The sequence below is a fragment of the Alligator sinensis genome, unplaced genomic scaffold, assembly GCF_000455745.1.
Source record: "Alligator sinensis unplaced genomic scaffold, ASM45574v1 scaffold388_2, whole genome shotgun sequence".
In the NCBI taxonomy this organism is placed as follows: domain Eukaryota; kingdom Metazoa; phylum Chordata; order Crocodylia; family Alligatoridae; genus Alligator; species Alligator sinensis.
In genome coordinates, this window is record NW_005842102.1 from 92,716 (window position 1) to 116,971 (window position 24,256).

The 24,256-nt window shown below is 52.7% G+C and overlaps 2 protein-coding genes across 4 annotated transcripts in view; both read right to left on the minus strand.

The window, feature by feature from the left end:
• URM1 (ubiquitin related modifier 1) overlaps window positions 1-503 on the minus strand; it is a 24,588-nt gene extending 24,085 nt beyond the window's left edge. The window contains exon 1 of the mRNA XM_006024300.3: window positions 402-503. Coding sequence (XP_006024362.1) covers window positions 402-436 — 35 coding nt within the window. The 5' untranslated portion in view covers window positions 437-503. The remainder of the gene's footprint in view (window positions 1-401) is intronic.
• Window positions 504-8,355: 7,852 nt separating this feature from the next.
• On the minus strand, window positions 8,356-24,250 carry SLC27A4 (solute carrier family 27 member 4). 3 transcript variants are annotated; one of them, XM_025205026.1, is made up of 13 exons: window positions 24,135-24,250; window positions 21,407-21,573; window positions 20,236-20,630; window positions 18,811-18,969; window positions 18,030-18,099; window positions 17,798-17,889; window positions 17,054-17,163; window positions 16,361-16,570; window positions 15,773-15,899; window positions 14,989-15,126; window positions 14,208-14,372; window positions 12,898-13,044; window positions 8,356-11,715 (listed from the first exon to the last, which is right to left on the minus strand). In XM_025205026.1, exons 2-13 carry the CDS (start codon window positions 21,565-21,567, stop codon window positions 11,558-11,560), a joined length of 1,932 nt encoding a protein of 643 aa, XP_025060811.1. In that variant the 5' UTR covers window positions 21,568-21,573; window positions 24,135-24,250; the 3' UTR covers window positions 8,356-11,557. The 3 variants fall into 3 exon arrangements, with proteins under 3 accessions (XP_025060811.1, XP_006024449.1, XP_014375774.1); XM_006024387.3 differs by lacking the exon at window positions 24,135-24,250 and adding an exon at window positions 22,042-22,572; XM_014520288.2 differs by lacking the exon at window positions 24,135-24,250 and having other exon boundaries at window positions 8,356-11,340; window positions 11,555-11,715; window positions 21,407-21,617.
• Between the last annotated feature and the right edge of the window lie 6 nt (window positions 24,251-24,256).

Here is a 24,256-nt window from a genome sequence, read left to right on the forward strand (position 1 = left end):
CTTTTGTCAGACCAATGACGTGGCCGGGACGGAGATCGACACGCTTCCAAACGCAGGACATTCTTTGCCAGGCCTCCTCAGATCGCAGGGAGCCACAATCTGTCCTTGACCTGGGTGTGACTAGTGACAACTCCGCCGTGCCCCCGAAGTGTCCCAGGACCGCTCATAGCTCCGTGCCGGTTAAAATGCAGCCACGCTCATCCCGAAAACGCAGGTGGGCCCCTCATTAGGCACCACGAGTCACCCCTCCCCTGCCACCCCCTTTCTAATGGCATCGTGGCTCCCTCGCTGAAACACTCAGCCACCCCACCCCGGCCCTGGCCCAGAGGAGCCCCCGCAGCCTGCTCCCCTCAGAGCCGGGCACCAGCCACGGCCCAGACCCTCCCGACCGCCCTCCTCACCCGAACTCCACCAGCAGAGACACGGGCGCCGCCATCTTGGGGAGGGGGAAAAGGGCTCCCCGCCCCGGAAGTACACCTCTGCCCCGCCGCGGAAGCGGCAGACCGCTTCCGGGGACGCCGCGTTGCCTAGCAATAGGGGCAGGGCGGGCCCTCGGGGGCTGGGCGGGGTCATGGGCCGGGCCTGGGCGGGAAACTGCTAGGAGACATTCCTCCCCGCTCCCCTGGCGCAGGTGCAACCGCACTAAAGAAAAGCTCAGGTCACAAATCCGTTTCAGCTGGAGAATTTACCTACACCATTAAAAACAGCTCACCTTTTGTCGTTATTGTTTCACACATTTTACCAAAAAAAATAAAAAAATAGGAGCAATTTAAATACCTCAGGCTAGCGACCCGCCTGGCTCAGGATCTAGTCACCAGCGGTCGGATGCTGCGCAGGAAAACGGGATTTCGTACCGCGAACCCGTCCTGGCAAATCCACGTTCAGTTCTGCTCTCGTCTAGTCTTACCTTACGCTCGGGGCCGTAATATCGGAGCATCTGCCAGTCCCGCACAAAGCAACCTGGCTAATTTGTCAGGGGTTTGTTATCCCAGCCCCTTTCCAGAGAGAGAAGCATGTACATGGGGCTGTTTCGCATGATTTGTAACGCACCTGCACGTGCTTACGTTACTATATGATGCTTAGGAGAGAAAGGTCAAAGAAATGTGCCTTGCACACGCAGCAGGAGGTGGGGACTTCTGTAATACCCTTTGTTCCTGGAGGGAGATGGCGGGATCGTGCAGTCTCAGACCAGCCCTGAGAGAGCTCTTTTTCCTGCACAGATGAACTTGGCTCTCAGTGTAAAGTTTCATAGTGCCAGGGAGTGACCATGATCTTTGTCTAAAAGTTTTAGATATCTTGTAGATATTTTAGATGATCCTTTAGATACCGGTGGCTCACACCATGAAGTATCTTAATATAAGGGCTGAGACCTTGAACTTCATTTTATGGGAAGCAAGTGTTGCTATCGAGATATGCATCCTTAAAGAACACCATGTAGCGTTACTCTATAGAAGTCACAACGGCTGCTTGCAGGGTCTGGTGCCTTGTACTGGAAATGTCTAGTTGTGTTTGTTTTTCATTGTTACAACGTTATGCTTCCAGAAGCCGTGCATGAGGCTGGAGAGCTGGAGGAGGTTTTTTGCTCCTGGATTGTAGAAATATCACAGGAACAGATTCTTGTGTTGTTTCCCTATGGCAAAACAAAGAAAGAAAAAGCATAATACAATACACACAAAGATATTTCAGCTTGATATCCAGATGTGTAGCTCCAGAATTGCCCAGAGTCTTTGAACACCTGAGACACTATGGCATCATGTTAATGGGCACCAGGTGCCTTGGGATATAAGAAACTTTTTCATTAGAATCAAAGCTAGCTGCAGCAATAAAAAAATCCCTTAAATTTGTTGGAGGAAATAACCTGTCTTAATAAAAATGAATATGCATATAACTACTGACAAACTGTCATCGTAAGCGTAGAAGACATTCGATAAACATATTTCCTGCTCTCAGGAACTCACAGCTAACTCTGCTGGATGTAACCCATTGAGTTATGGTGTAAACTCAGAAATAGCTTAATCAAAGCTCAGGTTTACTCAAAGTTTTGCAGTCAAAATCTTCTGTTTGATTACAAGGGTGACTCTTCATTGATCTAACTGGGGTTGCATGGGTGGAACCAGGAGCAGAATTTGGCCTGCAACAAGTACAAGCTAGTAAGTGTCATTGTGGTGGATACAGTGGCTATCCCAAGCCGATGTGCCCCAGCGTGCAACAGGAAACAGCCCAGACTTGCCTTACCACAGTCTATACACTGCTCATCCTGGTTCCCCTCCCACAAATGCAGCCACACTAAAGAAAAATTCAGGTCACAAATTCATTCTCGGTTGGAGAATTTACCTACATAATAAAAAGGTTAACATTCTTTTGTGGTGGTTGTTTCAGTTCCTCATTCTCTCCCCTGAGTGTGGAAGAGACATGCCTCCTGCGCTGGCCCACAGTTTATCCAAGAGGAAGCGATTCGGGTAGCCATCGCATTTTACAGGGACAAGAAGTTTATAAATAAGGGATTTACAATGAGGCCCAGTGCTACGAGGAAGCATTTTATCAGGGAGCCTTGTAGTGAGGATTCAATTATTTTTCAATAAAGCATCAGGGGAATCCACAAACAGCTGTTTGCATCCCTCCACACATCAAGTCAAACTTCAAGGGGAACAATAGATGGGAAAACTGAAGCTCTCTCTAAAGCAGTAACAATGGGTTTCCTTACTCTGGGCTTTGTTTGATTTCCCAGTCTCAGTTTTGAACTCTCTCTGCATCAGAGAAAGGAGAGGGGGCTTGGGAGGGGGGAAGCAGGCAGAGGGGAGGGAGGGTCAGTGGGAGTTAAAGCCTTTTGCAGCCTTTCTCTCCCATTCATGTGGTAATTGGGTGTCAAGCAGAGATCAGTAAGATGGAGCCCGGCCTCTGTGCCCGGGTTAAACTGCAGCAAAAAGAAAGCGGGAGCTGAACCGATGGAGCACTGAATGTCATTACAGCTCACAGGAAGCTGCCTGCCTCCCCCAGGAGGCACTTATGTTCCGGCTGGGGTGTTGGGCTGGGGGGAGTGCAGTGCTTTTTAATTCAAGGGATCGTTGAAAGCAGCTAAACAAAGCCTGAGGGCATTTAAACAATAACGCACCCCCGTCTCTACCTTCAATAGGGGGCTCTAAACAGGCGTTTAACCTTCAGAATAGCTGAAAGTGATACTCAAAGCTGAGAACACGGCTAGCCCTCTGCTGCTTAGCCCCTTGTTATTACCAAGCCAGAGGCCACTTGGATGGCTAGGGGCTCCTCCACAGAGGGACACGCTTCTAGCCTTGACTGTCTCCATCCATTTTGGTTATTGCTTGTAACAGTCTCTATCACACTGATTGGGATTGCACAGCCCTCAGCAATTAGTGCACTGTATTATGTAAAGAGCAGATCCCTTCCCTATACGTGCCAAAGGCCCAGTGGGATTTGCCTGACATTTTCAGGTCCTCAGAGCTTTGATGGAGGCTGAAAGAGTTCAGCAGCCTGCAGGATGAGCCCAGGGAAAGACTGAATCATGCTGATCAGAGAAGGTGACAATGGGAGCACAGGTCCCACATCATAGCTCTTTGGGGACAAGGATGAGCTGGAGGAGGCCCCTAGGAGACGCATGCAAAAAGCCCGTGTCTGGACCACAAGGCAGCTTGGGTGTTTCTCCCCGATTTTGATGGAGTCTCCCCCATCCCTGGATGCCGCCAAACCGGCTCTGATTGAATTGAATCATCCCTGTGCTTTTCAGGGGCTTGATTGTGCACTATGCCAGTCAAAGGGAGTTTTTTTCCCCAGACTTAAATGAGAACAGGTCATGCTCCAAATTAGATTGGAAGAGCAAATCTTTGGCCCGTTTCCCAGGACGAATTGTGCCAGTTTTACAGCATTTAAAAACAACAGAAAAAGATCTCCCACCTCCCCAGACCTCTTTTGTAGTTCCTACTCCCTCACACTGACCTCCAAATCCTGCAATTTATCATCAATCTGCTCAATATTGGTCTGTGGAGCACAGGCTACATACACCCAGCAAACTGCCTGCAATAGGCTGGTTTGTCCAGTGGCATTTCCTCTTTTGGTTAGAGGAATCATTTTCACTTCTCCAGGAGTGCCGTTACCCCGGTGCCATTCCTCTTAGAGCCTCACGCACCTCTGAGATGCGTGCTCTCTCACAGACTCAAGGGCGCATGGGATTTTTGTGAAAGCCCGTTGTTAAAACAGGAGTAACACAACACTGTTCTGTAACAAGGTGTGGAGGTGTTCTCTGGCCCAGATTCTCTTATTTACATGGGAGCTACCCAGTGAACTAGGGTATTCATATTCCTAAGGACCACATCAACATCTTTGTAGCTCTCAACACTTCCCTATGTGCTTTTGAGACCCGAGGGCACTGCCCAATGATACAAGTATACATGGTACATTGCAAACATTCACCGTTCTGCGTGCTTCCTTTATGCTTCCAAGACTTATTCCTGCCAGGTGCTAGTGTAACCATGTAATCCTATTACAGCACCTCAATAAATAGGTGGGGCCAAACTTTCTGGGCTCTGTGTTTAAATGACCTGCTCTACAAAGGAGAGGGGCAGTGTGCTGAATTCTGAAAAAAAACCCAACTTAACTCATCTCAAGCATTGGCATTTTAAAGAGGGGCACCCAGCACAGGTTACTTTTTTGGATACTCTGTTTGCCCAGGTGCCAAAATGGGAGCGAAGGTGTTCTGAAACCCTGACCGTTGATAGGAACAGAGCTCTTCTGAAAATTCCTGCAAGGGAAGGAGCCACTTCTTTGGCTGACAGGCCTATTTTTAACAGAGACCTGCTGACTGCTTTCCTCTTGGCAGGCAGTTTGCCAGGTTGTTTCCCATTTATTAAATATTCCTGGCCTCCCCTATCCATGAGTCCTCTGCTTTGCCAGCATTCCCATCCAAATGTCTCTATGCTCCCAGTTGCTGCAGTCTTCCTGCATATCCCAACCTGTCGGACACGTGAAGCTGCGTGAAGCACAGACGAGTGCTGCGTAGTCAGGGTGCGAGTTCTGGCTGGAGCATAAGAGGCATCTCCAGCCTTGTGTCCGTACCGACAGCACAACCCTGTCCTCATTTCGCGTCGGTGCTAAATTTACTTCAAGCCACGTCCTCATCAATCTCCTGTCACCCCCAGCCATGGAGGAATCTTCCATGGATTTGTAACAGTACTGACAGCCCCTAACTGGTACAGGTGCTTTAGAGAGAGAGGCTGACTTCTGCTCCCATTGGGGGAGCAGCAGGTGACCTTGAGTTAGCAGAGCAGAGGCTGAAGCCTTCCTACACCTCACTTCCCTCAGGCTGATGTGAGCAGTGAGGAGTGATAAGCATGGAGCACAAGGGCAGGCAGCTCATCTCCACCGAGTGACACGCATGCTGTCCTCACTCCTGTGCTCTGGGGAATGCACTAACCAGCCATGCTGCCATAAAGGCCCCCGAGGGAGTGTGCAGCCATCTGCAAAGGAGCCCTTTACATACAGCCTGGAGGCTGGAATTCCTCCCAATATGGGCCCAAGCCTCTGATCTCTGCACCAGGGCACCAGCAGCTGCAAGTGTCATTACAGACATGCAGGAGTGTTAACATGGGTTGTGGCCTTGTTTCCATCGCACTGCTTGTGCCAGCAGCATCGTTCCTCTTTGGAGAAAGGATGTGGCTACTAAGGACCCTCTGGTCTGCAAGAAACCACATGCACTAGTGAAGGAGCTGGAGTGCCCGAGCAACACTGGTCTCTTGAAGGGACATGAAGGCACTGCCTTCCCCTGACGCTGTCAGGATCTGAACACCAAGCCAGCTGCTTTTATACACCCATTGAATCCGTCCTGTCACCTTGTATCTGCAGCAGCACAACATGCCTGCTTGAGGCAGGTGTGACGGTGGCTAGGAGCTTTCTTCTGACCTGCCCCCAAGGGCTGGGTGAAATCCCACCAGAGGATAGAGACCAGCATCTCCTGCCTTTGGCAAGCAGATGGGATGTTAACTGTGCCCAGTACACCCCCCATTGGCAGCTGCAGGAGTTGCAGCTTTACTGACTGCAAATCAAGCCTTAGCAGAGGCCGACGTTGCAGGCAGGTGGTTCTATCTCGCTTGTCCTCCTGTGGGACACCCGCTTCTCTGGTACTCGCAGCAGCACATGCAAAGCAAAGACAAACATGAGAAGCAGCAGGCTCCACCTGAGACCTACCTGTTTCTCTCTCCACTTCTGTGTGCAAAGTCCACAAAATGTTTTCGGGCTCAACTGCAGCCACAGAGCTGGCTGAATCTGGGCTGTTCATTAGTGAACAGAGGAAGGACTCTCTCCACACAGCCTCCCAGGGGTCTTACAGCTTAAGACAGCCCTAATGGCACACTCACCCCTGCTGCCCCAAAGGAACAGTTGCTAGCTTAGCTTACCAGTAGATCCACCAACATATAATAATTTCTTCCACTCCCTCCACACCTCTGCTCATGCCCTGCAATAGCTTCCCAAATCCTGAACCCTCACAGCTGTTCCATGGGCCTCCAAGTCACCTGTGCAGCAAGGCTGATCCCTCCCTGTGGTTCTGTACCAAGAAGAAATGTCACTACCAATCCACAGCCCTATAATTGGCAACCAGGGGAATGGAAAGAAAATGTCTAACACCAGATTTCAGTTTCAGGCTGTCTGGTGAATACTCCTAAACAACAAAATATCTACAACATGGGAGACTGGAAAGTGATGGAAAAGCAAAATAGGATTGTGAGGATTTGATTATTCATAGAAAACAGATTTTCACCAGAGCCATTATGATAGTCGGGACTAGTAGCACTGCATATTATTCAGGCTGCCCAACACTTCCTGTTACAAGATGCTGTTGTGGTTGCGTATAAACCTGCTAAGCTTTGACCATCCCTGCTGAAATGTTCAACACTACATATTTGCCTCAGGCTATTATTTTCATGTTAGCCAAAATAGTTCAGCTGTTCCCAAGAGCAAGGCAGAGAAGAATGCTTTGTATTTCCCCACATCAAAATAAAAATGGTGACCTTTTAAAGAGGCTTTAGACCCTCTATGCATTTGAAGCATGGACTTGAAATGCCTCCTTTATTCCAGGGATATGACATCCTTGTGAAAATCCATCCAAATTTGACCAAGTTATAAACCGTTATCAAATTAATAGCTTGCACCTGCAGAGTAGAGATTTTAGCAGCTAAACACCCTGAATATTTCATCTGCACTAGGTAGGATCCAGGATGGGGCCTGAGCAGGGCTTTCCTTTCAGTTGTAACACTGGACTGCCGTGGGAAAAGGGAGTTTCAAAAGGGCACGACTAGGACTTGCTGAGCAAGAAAGCCAGAACTGAGATCAGAAGCCCAGTGACTAGGGACTAGTTTCTGGTCATGGGAGAGGAATGGGACTGGGACTAAGAGCCAGTGATGGGGACAGGTTGAAAGTGCCAGGGCAGACAGGGTAATATCTGGGCAGAACAGGCTGCACTCAATAGAGCATACTCCCCACTAGAGCCTGGAAGAAAACCCACAATCTCCAAGTCTCTCAGTTCATTTGTTAGAAGAGACCCGTGAGACCCACCAACAAAGCATTCCCTTCCTACCTTGTGCTGGTCAACACAGAGGACAACCACCATCCGCTGCTCTCAGTTACTCTTTTAGCTCATGAGGCTGAGCTGCATGTGGTAGATCTAAAGGCTCTAGCCCTGCTGGCAACCCAAATGGGTACCAGTTTGACACCACACGCTGGAATTTCTAGGGTTTTATTCTAGCTTGCTTTCTTGAAAATCTGGGAAAGTGAACAACCCTGGTCTGCCTAACCCTTGCTTGTCCCTGCATCATCAAAGAACATTTTCAAAGTTGCAAAAGTCAAGCACTCAAATTAAGATTGCTCATTTACCCCTCTCCTTTTTATATGGCTGTCTGGGTCATTTTATATCTATTAATTGCATTGACTGATACATATCATTTATACTTTTCACCTGTATGAGCATCTTTTAAGAAGGGGGATTGCAAATTGCTTTACAAACATTGCACTGCTTTACAACCATTTAAAAGGTGGTATAAGATCAACCACTAAATTGTCAGCAAAGCTACAAATAGAAAGGAAGATCCCAGATTATCACGCCCTTATCTAACCATCAGAGCAAGCTTCTCCCCTCACCTGATGTAGTCAGAGATCCTTGACCATAGCTGCTCCCAAGGTAGTCAGAAGTCAGCCAGGAGCTTTTTTCTCTCTTGCAAAAGAATAGGATGAAATCTTAACAATGGTGAACTGGGACTCAGGCATTGATTTCAAGTCCCCAGCCAGGGTCTGTTAAACGAGTCGTGCCATGACACACAATCATAAGATCCAGGAGCTAGTGAATTTGAAATCCTCCTTTATTGGACATGAAGATCCCACGTTTTTATTTCACGACAGGAATTACAGGCCATAAGGTTTGAAACGTCAAAAAAGAAGAAGTCATGTGATAATGATACAGCGTCCAAGGAGGATGCAAAGCAAGTTCTCACTCCTTCTCAACCCTTCCAAGAGCTGATAACAATATCCCTGTGCCCTGCCACCCCTTCAGTGCCACCACCCCAGCCCACCCCACCCTGTTCCTGAGTAGATGTTGAAATAAAGACAATCAGCAGAGGCAAAAACGAACATCTTGGACACTGGAAGGGTTTGTTCCAACACTTGCAAGAGAGGTGAAGGGGAAAGGTTGCAGAGAAACATTCAGTTGTGCCAGGACAAGGGGAGAGGGGTGGATTGCAGAGTGAGGGAGAAAGGGAGACCAGCACAGAGGACAAAAAGGCTCCTGACAGCACATGAGGGAAAATGCTGTCCTGAAAGCAACTGTGATGGGCTGAGCTAGACTTTTGCTCTGAGGGGTGGTGTCTTGGCATGCAGGCATCCCAGTGCTGGAGCGTATCTTGGAGAAGAAGGATGTGCATAAGTGAGACAATGGATGGCAAGTTGTCGTCCTCAATAATTCCTTCCACCCCAGTTCAACTGCCACTGTCATCAGGCCAGGAGATGTTTGGACCTCTGAGGATAAAATGGCTCTGGCCATGGGATGCAGAATGTATGCCTCTCTCATCCCTCCCCAGTGACTGCAACCACCATTTGCTCTCCCTCTGGTGGGCAGACCTGCAGGACCTTCAGAGAGACCTCAGCTCTGCAGAGCATATCACTAGAATGACACCCTCAGACTGGGATCTCTCACTCATCCGCACATGTACCCCTTGGCTGATCCCAGAGACCTCACACTGCATCATCCACAACTAGATCTACTCTAACATGGAAGCAGCATGATGGGAGAATAAATAATGAATCTAGTTGGAACCTGTAAACCGCTTATTTTCTTTAAAGCCACATGCTGCAAGCACCAAGGGCTTACTTGATAGCCAGGTCATTACATGATTAAAAAGAAAAAGTGCATCTCTTTCTCTGATGTTAGGTAACCATCCACTTCCCTTGAACATCCACCTCAACCTGTATCACAGGAGGAAGTGATCAAACTACACAGGAATTTTACCAGTTTGTTACCATGTGCCAAAAACCCAAAGGCAACTCATAGTGTGGCCACACCCAACAGGGGTGGCTACAACATCCACGAACCCATTATATCCTTGCCCTATTTTGGGCACGTTGCTCTCCTCTCCTCTGCCACTGAGGCTCCCACCTCTGGTAGCAAAAGACTGTAAGTCCTAAATCTAATGGAGATGGGGATTTCTTTTAGCTCACATCCCAGACCTGTTGCTTTGCAACAGAACATGCCTGGTTCTAAGCTTGGCCAAGGGGGGTCCATGAAATCCTGGAGCTGTTCTAGGCTGCAGGTTATTGTCCCCAGTGGATGCCTGGGGACCTAGTGCATGAGTGAGAACCCAGTTCCCCTCATTCACATACAGGCACCATGTGTGCAAACAGGCACATGTTGAGGGGCACACTGGAAAGCCTGGCCCTTCACATGGAGCCCGGTGGAAGAATAGTCTCCTCCACCTACTGGCCATTTCTAACGAGGGGTGGGGGAATGATAAAAATTCTCTGCTCTGATTCGACTGCTTCTGCTTCCTTCAGCCAGGATTCAAGCCGGGCCCCCACCTGACCCCGATATAGCAGCAGGGTTAAGCAAGAACGAGCAACACCAGAGAAACCTCAAGGGTCCCATGCTTGGACTCAGCTGTGGAGACAAGTTAGGTGCGGACCTGTGGAAGCACACATAAGGCAGCAGATGTGCAGCCTGCCCTCCCAGACAGACAGAAATTAAAAAAAAAAAAAAGACTTATCTGGCTAACATGTAAAATTAAAAAAAAAACACCAAAAAGTTTTCCCCTCTGGAGGCCTCCCACCATACAACACCTATCACCCACCCACAGAGATCTCGCGGAATCAGGCCCAGATAATGGTGCTCCCTTGAGAGAGAGACGCTAGGTTCTGAGGTGCTAAGCACTGGCTCCTGGGTGGCTTGCAAATGCTCAGCACCTCAGCGAGAACACAAGCCAGGCTCTTAATCCCCTGGCTTTTATGAAACAAGGTGAGCGAGGAACACAGTCAGGTTTACAGAATCCATCATGTCCAGTCAACAGCACTGAAGACTTCCCCAGGGGCAGCCAAAGGGGTGCAGTTTCACAAGAGTGCTGTGCCCTCAGCTGGTCCCTTCAGGGAGTGACCGCAGCCTCCTCTTCTGCCCTAACCTTTGGAAAAGGACTGGTCCCAAGTGCAAGGGCAGATCCCTCCCACCACATGGGAGGGGTATATGAGCACTAGGGCAGAGCTAGGATGGTCCTGACACCAGTGCATGAGCCTGGAATATGTATTTTTGTTTTTTCAGAAAAAAAAATCCAATAAATTAAGATAAAATCAAAATATACATATACACACATTATATATGTGCACATGAGTGTGAAAGAAAAAAAGAAAGAAAGTGCGAAAGAAAAAAAGGTTGGACCCCTGGGAAGAGTGAGGCATGGCAGGGAAACCTGTCCCTCCCCTGGGCCCCCAGTCTGCTCTGCTCCCTCTCCCCTTCCTCAACTGCAGCAGCCTGCAAAGGGGGTCATGTTTTTGGTCCCCACCCAGCTGAGTGGTTCAGTGGCAGGGGCCAGGCTCCCACAGGCTGGATGCTTGGGGAAAAGGCAAGCACAGCATCACCCCCAGGAGACCCTCATGAGGAATCGCTGTCACCAGCCCTTTTGGGACTTAGCAGCATCCGCAGAACAGGGAGAGAAAGAGAGCAAGCAAGAAAAACCTGGAATCAGAGTCCCATGGGCAGCGGGTGCCTTTCCTCCTCCTCCATGGTGGCTCCCACAGCTCCCATGGCACATGCACTGGCCATAGGTGAACTGAAGACCCCATACGCACATCCCCAGGGGGCTACTGTTGTACAGAATAGAAAATAAAGCCATAATGATTCTATGCTTTGGTATGTCACCTTTCCCCCTCTCCAGTCCCCTGAACCTTTACCTTTAAAACTCATAAAACAAAAGCCCTAGCATGCCCTTCATTATAATCCTTTAACCCTTTCTTTCTTATTGCCCACTCCATCCCATTGCAGTACAGGGACAGGGGGAGGTGGCCAACAGAATCTCACTGGTTACAGCTTCTGTTGTCCTGACTGGATCCTTGTGAAGGCCTCCTGGTCCAAAGGGAGGTACTGGCTTTGCCTAGAGTCCAGGAAGTACAGTTTGTCCTTCACCACCGTGGGGTCAAAACCCTCCTTGCGCAGAATCGTCTTCTGGAACTTGTAGGTGCCTGGGTGGAAGCAGCAAGGGGTGAAAGTCAGAGGCAGCAAGGAACCATTCATTCCATGGCTGCAGTTCACGGGTACCTGCCCCTGCCTTCCTACTCCTGCCCCACCAAGACTGAAGTGGAGATTGCAGACACTACTATTGTTATGGGGGATCCTTCTCCACACCATGGGGAAGGTTGTCAGGAGCTAGGACCAAATCTGGGATCTTAGAACGTTAAAGCATGAGTCTATTGCCTGATCTAGAAGACTTCTCCCATGACCGATGCTGTGAAAGGCTCTTCAACCTCTTATGTGAGGGCCAGCCTCTCCCAGCAAAGGCCAGAGTGCTACCCTGAGTGGGACTGGGCTGTATTAGCACAGTTCTTTTGGCCACCGCTAACAGGATCACATGTTGGGGAGTTGGGCTAGTGGGACTGTGCCATAGATCAGACTTGCTGGGAAGCTCAGAACATGATTCTCAAGACAGCAGAGCCCATCCCTGCAGCTCCAGCCTAATTCTGCTGACAGCCATCTTGAGCACATAGCTGTTCAGCCAGGATGCACAGGATACACTGATTCTCTGCCATCCTGCAAGCTCCACCACAGCTAGCGTGCAGGCATGTGGAATGAAGAAAAGCATCCAAAAACCATATTTGGCTGAAAAACCAAGCAGATGAGTAAAGTTCCATTGCAACTTTCAATGGCAAATCTCCAAGCATTAATGAATTACATCTCACAAGTCCATGTGGGGAAAGTCAGAATATCCCAAGTTCATAGATGGGGAAACTATAGACTGGAAAGTGCAAACACCTCATCTAAATCACACGGCTCGGAACCAGGAGCAGATCCCAGGAGTCCTGACTTCCTGGGCTTCTTGTCTAATCATAGGAAAGTAGGGCTGGAAAGGACCTCAAAAGGTCATCTAGACCAGACCCCTGCTCAAGGCAGGATCATCCCTGACTAAACCATCCCAGCTAAGTGTCTGTCTAAATGTCTGATGTAAGCATCTGATGAATAAGGCTGAGTAAGAGCTGAGGTTTTATCAGACCTCCAGGCACTTTACTATCATTCTCCTCCTCTTACAGTAAGGGGAAACTCCCCAGACACCCTCTAAGAACCCAGGGCATCACTCCCACCCCATCTCCTTCCACATTGTGAAAAGGATAGATGAAGCTGCCCTGCCACGCATGCCAGGGAGGGCTCACTTGTCTTGTGGACTTCTGGCAGGAACCGCAGGAAAACAGGTTGTGCGTACAAGGGCAGGGCCCTCTTGAGCTCACTGATGAAGCTCTCCAGGTTGCAGGAATTCTCAGGGTCAGCAATGGCCGCCATGCCCGCCTTCCCCTCCATGCCTGGAACATAGCAGAGGAGGTGATGTAAGGGGCAGGAGGGGTCTGGTGCATTATCACCCCACCCGTTTAGGCCAGCTAAGAACTTCATCTGGCCGGGGATGGAACTGCCTGAATAGGTGAGGCCAGCATCCTAAGGATGGACACAACAGACAAGGCATCTCCCCCACATATTCCAGAAGGTGGTGGAGGAGTGCTAGGCCTTCTGCAGCAGGTTCAGAAGTCCAGGCAATGCACACAGCTCCACCAGTCACCTTAACTATATCCATGACAGATACCACTAGGGCTTCCCCCACACCCCAACACATCCACTGCAGTCTGCAAAAGGCATTTCCATGGCACCACCCTGTCATTAGCCCATCTTCAGAATAGGGCACACCTGCAGGGAGGGCCCAGTCTCTCACTCCTCTACCACTGGCTATGCTTCTGCTGAGGCTGAATGCCAGAGCCCCACAGGGCAAGGGGTGCCAGCGACACCCAGTGGTCACCTCCTGCCCCTAGAGATGCTTCTCTCTGAGTTCAAGCCCCTCCTGTCCACTTACACCCACGTCAGGTGGAGTTTAACCAGATGAAAAAGACAGCATCACAGCCACCCACTGGCAGGAAACCAGGTGCAGAACATGGGCTGACATCAACACTCTCTCTCACCTAAGCTATTTCACATACCTAGCTCTTGTCTGGGATTTCTGACTCTCCCACCACAGCCACTTCTCTCTGTGAACACTGGTGCTGTGAGCCCACCCTTCAGACCCATGCCTCCCATCTATCCACACAAACATAGTTAACAGCTTCCCCCTCAAAGTCCTGCCCAGTGCACTTCAGACCAGAAGTGGAAGAACCCACTAGTGGTGAGAAGGCAATGCTCCATAGCCCACTTGGTTCTTGGCTTCTCTGCTGAGGAGAGTAAGTAGTGCCAGCTGGGACAGGGGCTTTGGCGATGGGGAGCCACCAAATTTACCACCACATGCAGGATCATACACAGCTGCCCTGTGCAGGCCCATGGGCACCTCTGCTACTCTGGGACCTGTTCACCCCTGTACCATGTGAAAGGATCAGCAGGCTGTGGCCTGCAGCAGGGACCTGCCAAAGGGGTAAAGAGCTATTGCCACAGCATGAAGGACAGAGGCAGGCTGGCAAGAGCAGAGCTGCCCTCTGATCCCAGTTACCTGGCACCTCCACTCCGTAGACAACGACATCAGTCAGGCTGAGGATGCGGCTCAGTGCCCCCTCCACCTCTGTTGTGGAGACATTCTCACCCTTCCAGCGGAAGGTGTCCCCAGTGCGGTCTCGGAAGTACATGTACCCATACATGTCCATCACCAGTACATCTCCTGGGGAAGCAGAGCAACAAAGGGCAGCAGGAGTTAAAGAGCCACTGGCACTAGCTACAGCACTACCAGGATAGAGCTGGTGTGATGCCCTGCTTTTCTAGACTACTCTCTGCCCAGGGATCCCAACACACACTACATGCAACAGCTACAACACCCCTTGTTGGCAGCAGGTCACCATCATCCTCCCCATGCCAGCAATCAGGGAGAGGGCATGAGAGAGGGGACATTGATAGTGGCAAAGCTGCAACCAGAACTAGTCTTGGCTCCCTGCTGCCCTGTGCAACCCAGAGAAAGCTGGATCCAGCAGGTAATGCAACATCCTGGGTTTAGCTATGTAGCAGGACTCTCCCACCAGGTTTGCTTCAGGGCCTGGAACCTGTCAACTCCCCTTTGTGTGCCTGATATTTCCAGTGGGGATAAGGCTCCTGGCCTGCCCCATGGCTCACATTGTTCACATCAGCCTGAAGGGGAGGCTCAACATCACTAGGTTGTGTGGGCAAAGCTGATAAAGCAATCACCACTGGCAATCAGGGAGTCGGCCAGTGGGGGCCATATGCTACCTCACCAGCTCTTGCTGCCAGGAGGGGCTGCAGGACAGGTTGGGCGCTCCTCTCACCTGTGAGATAGGCGGAATCACCCTTGGAGAATACATTCTGGGTGATCTTCTTGCTGGTGGCTGCTTGGTTCAGGTACCCATCAAAGTGCTGCAGTGGGTTGCTCCTAACAATGCAGCCCACCAACTGCCCTGGCTCCCCTGCCAGTGAGAGGGATGGAAAACGTGGTCAGTCACAGCCAGGACACTGCCTTAGATACAGCAGCACACAGAGCTGAGAGCACCTGTTAGGCACACAGCCAGCACCCACACAAGCTGGGGCATGGATGGGAGGGAGGAAATACCTTTGCAAGGATAGGGTCTCTAGCATGCAAGTCTCTCAGTGCTAAGGGGCTGAACTGACAGCCCTGGACACTGGATCCCCCCTCACAATGGGGTCAGTAAGCTTCCCCCATATCGTCCTCCCAACAGGGCTCATGCTTGTTCTGGAGGGATGTGCAAAGGTTGAAGGGAGCTCCATCTGCCTGGTCCATGAAGTACCTGGCCTTGCTGACACAGCTGGCAGAGTGATGAGGCAGTCACCCCCCACAGTAAAGACTGTAGGAACATGGATAACTGGGGACTGGGCTGAGAACTACTGAACTCATTTCATGCAGGGCACTGGGCAGCTGTGGATTTATGCTAGATTCTGATCTCTGCTGAACTGAAGGCTGAAAGGAGACAAACTCAGTCACCCATCTAAACAGAGACTCCTGTGCTGCTGTCCTCTGGGCAGGGGTGCACAGGTCAGGGCAGAGGGATGCACAAGCAGGGGCTGGTTCCCCAAGTCACCCCTCCATGCCCTCACCTGTTTTACAGCGGATGCAGAGCCCATCTGGGCCACGGATCAGCTCCATGGTGTCCTCGTCCACCCTCACCAAACCGATGGGATAAATACCAGGAAATATCATGCTGTTGAAGCCACAGGAACCAACCTGAAAGAAAAGCGCCTCTGAGATGCAGCTCGATTGCAGCCAGCAAACCTCTCTGCCCAGACTTGTTTCTTATCCAGAGCAGTTATCTCCTCCCCCAGAGATGGATCCTGCCTTGGTTTCCAGAAATGCTGGAGGTGTGCTGCTCCACCGACCAGAGAGAACCTGCTCCAGGTCTCTGGATTCCCTGCAAACATTGGGGTAGAAGGCCCACAGGGCTAAAGACCCAGCCATTGTTCCATCCTTCTCCCCAGGATCAGAGGATGCTTCTGACACCTGCTCTCAAGTCTGCTCTCAGCCACCCATCCTGGCTTGGCCTGCCAGAGCAGCTCTCGGAGCAGGGATCATGGAGTTCCCACCAGTGACATGAAGGCCATGTGTCTGAATGAGACCTCCTAACTGTCCATGGCAACCAAGAGGAGAGGAGGAGTGCCCAGCAGGGCCAGGCAGGAGCAGGGCCTCACGTTATTGTCGAAGTTGCCCAGGCTGCAGTTGCACTCGGTGGCACCATAAAACTCAGCAACCTGGGGGATCCCAAACCGAGCCATGAACTCCCTCCAGATGGATGCGCGGAGACCATTCCCCAGTGCCATGCGTACACAGTGCTGCTGCTCTGCCTCCTGGTATCGCTGGTTCAAGAGATAGCGGCAGATTTCCCCGATGTACTGCACAATCTGTGGGAGGGATGGGAGGTGTGACCTGCTGTACCCTTCCACTCTCCTGTCTGCTCAGGGCCCTGGGCCAGTGCCCACTCTCCCATACACTAGGGCACAGACTGGCACCTACAGCCCCATTCAGTAAGTGGGCAGTTGAAAGCACAGTCCAGGGAAGGGACTTGACTAAAGTCGCTCTGCAAGTCAGTGGTAGAGCCAAGAATGGGACCTAGATGTCCTGTTGGCCAACTCATGTTTAATTCCTGCCTCTGGCTCCCATGCAAAAACCAGTGGCCTTGGTGTTCCCCACGTCACTCACTACAGATAGTGCTTAGCCTGGACTAACTGCTCTCCCTCCCCAGTGGATCATAGAGCACTGGCTGCACCAAACTCCCACTCCCCACCTGGGAGAAACAGAGACCCTGCTTGCAAGGACATCCAAGGCCCCAACCTTCACCAGCCCAAGGATCCTGGACTAGTCCTCCAGACCCTCCACCTCCTCACCGTACAGTTGTACTTCACACAGTCATCCCAGAAGTGCGAGGCTGAGAACTTCTTGCGGATCACCACGGTCATGCCATGCAGCAGGCACTGGCCTATCCCAACGATGTTTCCTGGTAGAGATGGAGCCAGAGGGATTTGCCATCTTATGGGAGAGGGAAACTGATACCAACTGCAACCCAGCTGGAGGGGGAAGGGGTGGGGAATTTCGCATCTTTAATCCCCTTGTTCAAAACAGCATTTCACCTATGGCACCATCACCTGTGGTACTCACAGCCCCCACAGTGTTAATGCTTTGGTGTGGGTTAGCAGCAGCCATCCAGAGGTCTCAGAGTGCCCCACAGAGGCAGGCTGTCCTGAGAGTACCCCACAGAGACTGGCCCTCTCCTACTGTCATAGTAGGAGCTAGCAGATGAGTCAGGAGCAGAACCAAGTCCATGCTAGCAGTGTCCTGGCCTAGCTTCTAGTGCTGAACAGAGAAACAGCCTTGGTGTCAGTTCCCAGTCCTTCAGCATGATACTCAAGGGCCTCGTGAAATCTTTTATGTATATTTGATGGGACACAAGGACATGAACAGGCCTGACCCTCCTCAGCATACACTGGAGGAAGCAGGGGCAGCTTACAACAGCCATGGTTGCAGCAGGGAATGATGTCTCAAGCAAGGGGATGATGCTTTGGTCAAGGGGACGGGCTCTGGGACAGGGGGAGGCATGAGCAGAGGCTCCAGGCATGAAGCCAGGTCTTTACCTGCTGCGTGGTAAAGTGGAAGGCAGTCATACATCACGTCATCCGGCCTCATGCGGAATCCATAGTAAACCAGGCTCGACATGCGAAAGTACCTGGGCAGGGGAGGAAGGGCTGTGTCAGCAGCCAGGCCAGAGGGACAGCCCAGAGGCTCTGCACTCACAGGTGACTAGTGCTATGTCCCACCCCACCGAGCCTACTTGTCTCTGAGCCCTGCATCCACTCCCCACCTTACCTGCAATGGACCACAATGGCAGCCTTGGGCAAGCCCGTCGTGCCAGAGGTATAGATGTAGAAGAGTTTATCTGGTGGGCAGAGAGAGGAGTCAATGGTATATCCCCAGGTGCTGGGAACTCTGTTTCCCAGGGGGCTGGGACCCCAGTCTGATGGGACAAGCCAGGCCCATGAGCACCTGCATGCTCTTCACTTGGTACTTTTACACTTCCTGGCAACTAGCATCACAGCACCACATTTAAAACCATCATCCACATTTCATAGACATTAGGGCTGGAAGGGACCTCAGAAGATCATCGAGTCCAGCCTCCTTGCCCAAAGGGCAGGAAGTCATCTGGGGTCATAGGATCCCAGCAAGATAATCATCCAATTTTCTCTTGAAGGTGTTCAGTGTAGATGAATTTGCACAGCGGCAGTCACCTGCGGCATTCTTACTCAAGTTAAGCAGGTTCAGGCCTGCACTGTGCTTGCAGGAGAGTGCCAAGGAAAGAGTCCCAGGTGCTGATTCAGCTGGCTAGTGTGTCCCATTGCACGGCCAGGCTGGCACCACAGCAACCTCGTGCTAAGCACTATGCCATGCCTTGGGGCAGCAGACAGGTACATGACATTCACAGCAGCTCTTCCCTCATGAGAACTGGATCTGATTCGCCTCAGATGAACCAGCATCATGTACCAGTGTCCTGGGATTTTCTGCTACCTCTGCAGGAGAGGACAGACTATGGAAACAGAACAAGGACCTTCCCAAAGGCTCGATAACCCACTGCCTGCTATGTAACACGTACCGAGGAAGCCCTTCTCCGAGGGGTTTGGCTGGTGCCGCGGTGCTGCCTGGAGGAGGGGGTCCAGGTGTTCTGTTCCCAGGGGAGCGGATTCTGGGTGCCACTCCCCAGAGCAGAAGAGACGCACAGATTTCTTCACGAAGGGCTGCACTTCCTGCATGGCTGGAGAGGAAGCAGAGAGCAGGTCAAGGAAAGAACTGTCACACTGAAATTCCTGGGGAGAGGATCAGAAAGGGCTCACAGCACTAATGTGTACATACGCATCCAAGCTCACGTTACACTCTTCTCTCCAGGCTCAACCTGTTTTCCACCCACCTAAGAGAACACCTGGCTCAGAAACTAGTTAGTGTTCCCAAGAAGGCTGCACACAGGGTGGGTCTGGAGCAGCAATGCTTGCCCTATGCTCCACAGAGCACTCATGCCATGAAACAGTTTCAGCCCAGGGCAAGAGTATCACTCAGTGCAAGCCTGGCTGGTCTCTGCTGGCCCCAGCCCAGGGCTCTTGGCCCCAGACTCCAGAGCCCCAGACTCCAGAGCCTTTGGACACCACATATACATCAGAAGACCCCACTCCCTGCTTCCTTACTCTCTTGCCCTGCTGCCTCTCAGGTGTGAAACCTGATGTTTGCTGACACTGAGCTGGGAGCTGGGGGACAAATGCACAAAAGCTGGAACTGGACAGCAGAGATCTTGGCAACAGGGGTCCAAGACAAGGAAGGTGGAAATTGCTCCTATGAAGGAGTCCCCCTCAGAAGCAGGAAGGCAGCAACCAGCTGCCACTGTCATGTGGACAAGACCTTGCTTTTCTTTGGACTCCTGCCTGACTCCCCTCTGTGCCCATGCACTCTGGCTGGGTGGGGAAGTGGCACCACTGGCAGAGAGATGTTCACAGGGAGAACTCAGGCTTACCTGGGCCTCTGCTTGTTGTCCTTAGCACTGATACAACAGCAGAGCAAGCCCCAGACAGCATTTCCAGCCCTGCCCAGCTCTCCATCCCACAAACCAGGTAGCAGAACAAGAATCATGCCCCACTGCACACACAGAGTTTGGCAGCCAGTGGAGACCAGCACCAGTGACAGTTTAGGGGATGTGGACACCTGCTGGTTGGGGACTGGTTGGAGACCCACCAGAAGTGGTCAGACAGCCACCAAGCAGTAGCCAACTCTTAGGCCCTGCTTTATACTGACATCATCCCATTTCAGTGCGGAATCAGACCCTCGGGCACAACTGTCCAGGGCTGGATTTAAATGCAGCCTTGAAAATGTTTCCCTACTTGCCACGTTACAGCAGCTCAGTGTCCCACAGCAGGAGAGACTGCTGTAGCGGCTTCTCCCTGGGGTTCTGTGGTGGGTGTGGGGAAGTAATGGAGAGCTGGAAAAACCTGTGACCTACCCACCTGGGATCCCACCCCCCCAAGACACTCCTCACCTTCCATCATCTCTGCTCCAAACATCACAGCCTTGGAGTTGGAGATGGTGATGCAGTGCAGCAGGGCTTCCTGGCGCAGGTGGGAGTTGATGAGCGCTGTCTCCACCCCAAGCTTGGCCATCCCTAGCCAGAGACCCACGTACTGGTTGCGGGACTCCATAAACAAGGCCACCACATCGCCAGAGCGGAAGCCCTGCTCGTGCAGGTAGTTAGCCACGCGGTTGGAGTACTCATCCAGCTGCCGGAAGGTCCAGCTCTCGCCTGTCCCCTGGTAGATCAGCGCAGTCTTCTCTGGGTGCCTGCGGACTGTCTCCTGGAAGATCTTGGGGATGGTGCTCTTCTCCCTCACGTGCCACCACACCTTCCACTTCACCCTCAGCAGGACCAGCCCCGTGCTGCCAACACACCACACACAGGGATTCTCTCCAGTGGCCAGGCCCAAAGGCCACCTCACACATCTCCCTCCCTTGGCCTTTGAGGATGAGGGACACTGCATGGCATGGAGGAAGCAGTGCCCTCACAGCATGTCTGAGGGTGGGAGGATTTGCATAAGGCACTGAGACAACCTGTCCAAGAGGCCTGGAAGCTGGGGCAAGGTTAGGACACAGCTCCCCCGGCCTGCATCTGCCTGGAGTGCTGCCACAAGGAGTGCCCCTTGGCTCAAATGAGCAGCTCTGCCATCTCAGGGCACTTAACACTCCACAATAAGCCCAGGGGCCCCCGTTCCTCCCTAAGCCCCCACCTGCCCCCCAGCTGGCTCATCTCCAAGCCTGTCACATTTCCTGAGCTCTTCCGGCACCAGTCATAGCACCAGGTCCAGGAGACAAACACTGCATGCCATGCTAGTGTTTTGCAGGCTAGGCTGGAGTCCAAGGTTACAGCCAGCTGCTAGACCTCAGCAGAAGTGCTATCTCCCTCTGGGAGCCTCTGCCAGAGATTGCAGAGTCCAAAAGAGCGACTCTTCCCCCAGCTTTACAGGGACAACCCTTGTCCTCAGCTGAGCTGCCTGATGGTAACCTCAGCCTGGGGCTGGGCCTTCAACCAGAGCCTGGAAGGAGGGTGCACCCAGCTCTGCAATGGCTTAGCCCCACAGGTTGCAACCCCAACCTGAGCTGCCCCCAGCTCCCCCTCCACAGTCTGTGCTGCCTACTGATGTCCCCAGGATACTTACGTGACATCTCTCCTTATCGTCTTGATGAATATGATGGGAAATTTCCACCCCCGGAAGCTCAACAGGAGAATGAAGAGGCCAGTGAACACCAGCACCCAGGAGAGCTCCAGGAACCTGCTGAAGAGCAGGAACAGCCCAGTGACCGCAGCCAAACGCATCATGGTGTCCTGGTGGGGACAAAGCAGAAGAGCCAGGTATCAGTGGCCTTCTCATGACAGATCCTACAGGATGAGTGTTAGTGGGGTGCCCCACAGTGAACCCGCCTTGCCAAGGCTCAAGACACGCTCTGGGGAGAGCGACACAAGCCACCTTTTGTTTCAGTCACCCTGGCAAGCAGCACAGCAGTAAAGACCAGCAGGATTCAGCCTTTGCATGGCACCCAGGGGGCTCCCCAGTGACCTGGCAATTGCTGGCTGCTGTCCGCTGTGTCTGCACAACCCCCTCACTCCCCTGAGTTTGTCACCAGACAGAGACAGGGTGCACCTCCTGACAAGCTGCTCTCAGCAGCCTTGGACAAGTCACTCTACCCATCTGCCTCAGTTTCCCCACTGGGCAAATGGGGAGAACCGGTAGGGGACCACTGCATGGATTAAGCAGACAATGCCCGGGGAGCCCCAGATCAATTCAACCATCACCTTTACCCAACCATGCAGGTCAGCGCTCCTCTTCACACCACAGCTCCTGATGCCCCTTTAACTCAGAGAGTGTGTGAGCGTGGAGGGGAACTGCATGTGCCGTGACTGTGGCAATGGAGGGGATCGGCGGGGTGGGATTTGGCCTCTTCTGACCCCAACCCCGGCTCCATGTGCTTGCCTTAACTTTAAGCTCTGTGGAAACCAGGAACAAGGGCAGGAAACAAACCCTTTGAACTGTATAAATATTTGTGTGGTCGAGGCAACCCAGCACCTTCCTGGCACAGCTCAGCAAGGGGACACAGCCAGTGCAATCCCAGGAAGTAGAGCAGGGGTGGGGTCCCCAAGATACCCATCACCCCTGAGAGTGGGAAAAGGGCTGGGGGCTGCTGGGAGAGCGCTAGGCACAGCCCACTGGGGCCAGCGGAGGAGGGATCAGCAGCATGATCAGCACAGAGACACAGCAGAGCTCAGGTCAGTCTCAAGCACAAGTCCATTTACAGTCCACCCCACTCTCCCCAGCTGAGCTATGCAGGGGCGAGCTGCATGCACATCCCCCTGCCCCAACGTGGGACAGGGAGGCAGCTCCCAGGGATGGCTGGCCCTGCAGGCAGAGGTGCAGTGTGGGTAGGCACTTGGCAAAGGATCTTTCCCCATAGCAGCTTCAGGTGCAGAGGCCAGGGCAGCCCCCAGCTTCCCTCTCCACACAGGCAGCCAGCAAAAGGAAGGAAATCAACGGGAGTTTCCTTTCCCTTCTCGGGAATGAATGCAACGTCTGGCACCGTCAGGCTCCTTGGGCCCTAGCAATCGGGGGAGCAGGGGACCCTAGACAGCACCAGCTGCTGCTCCAGGGCAAAGACTGAGGGGGCTTTCTAGGCTCCAGGACATGCCCATCTTTGCCAGGGGCCCTTGGAGCCAGAGCACATTGGTTCTCATGCAGCAAGAACCAGCGAGAACTGCAGGCCCCAGAGATACATTGCTTGCTGCACACAGGCCTCGAACCCTGGGGCCCGACCATGGCACGCTCCCTGACCCAGGGGCAGGTCCTGCTGTTGGTTTGGCCCACGGCTCTGACACCCCCTGCCACGCGCCTCTGCAGCGTCAGACCAACAGCAGGGCAAGGCAGTGGTCCTGGCAGGGGAAGGACCAGGACTGCTGGGTTCACATCCAGCTCTTCCACTGACTTGCTGCAAGACACCCACTCCGTGCCTCAGTTTCCCTATCACCACACTGCAGATACAGCCCAACCTGCAGCATAGTTTAGCACTTGAACTGCCATAGCGCCAAGGGGCTGCAGTCAGGACCAGGGTCCCTTTGTGCCAGGTGCTGTACAAACTCACTTGAAGAGGGCAGGGATTACAGCATGCCTACATGGCCCCTCCAGCCAGGCCCCTGTGAGCTGAGGCATTCAGCATCTCATCTGCTCTGAGTATAAGCACTCCTGGCCTGGACCCAGGAGGGGGAAGGGACAGGGGATCACCAGCAAGGTGGGGGCTATAGCGCTGAACCTGGGTCAAGAACCCCCTGGGGCACCATGGCCTCCTGGCAGCCTTAGCCACACAAAAGGCACAAGGGCCACAACAGACGGAGAGCACGGCCCTGTGCCCCACAGGGCAGAGCCCAGCCACGGGAGGCATTGCACCCAGCAGGGCTCTCCCTCCTGCTTGCTCTGCATTCGGATTCAGATCTTGTCCAGCTGCATCAGCACCAGGGAAGCAAGGCCCATAGCTCAGCTGGGAGGCTGCTCCGCAGGCAGGAGCTACAATGGAGACACAGGCTCTGGTTTTAGTGCACCTGAGGCCTGCACTGACTGCAGAGGTGCCAGGAGCTGCCTGGGTCCCAGCGCTGTGTGCCATTTGCTTCGCTGCACAGCCCCTTGAGGCCAGACGCTGATGAGCGACCTCCTCCCCACCCCACCCCACCCCAAAACAGCCCCCAGAGCCCAGGAGCTGAGGGCAGGGTGCCACGCGCCCCCTAGGAGCTAGCGCAGCAGGCCCCGCTCCTGCCTCCACCAAGCGCCCTGCTCGCCCTTCGCTGGGAGGATTATCCAGGGCATCCGGCGGCTTCCTCGGCCCTCTCCCCTCCTGCTGCCTGACCTTGAGAGGGGGGAGCTGGAGGTAAAGCTCATCAGGACCTGGGCCAGCCTGGCAGGGCAGGGCAGGGCAGGGCAGGGCAGGGCTGCTGTCCCCCTCCGCGGTGCTGCCTAGGCACAACTGGC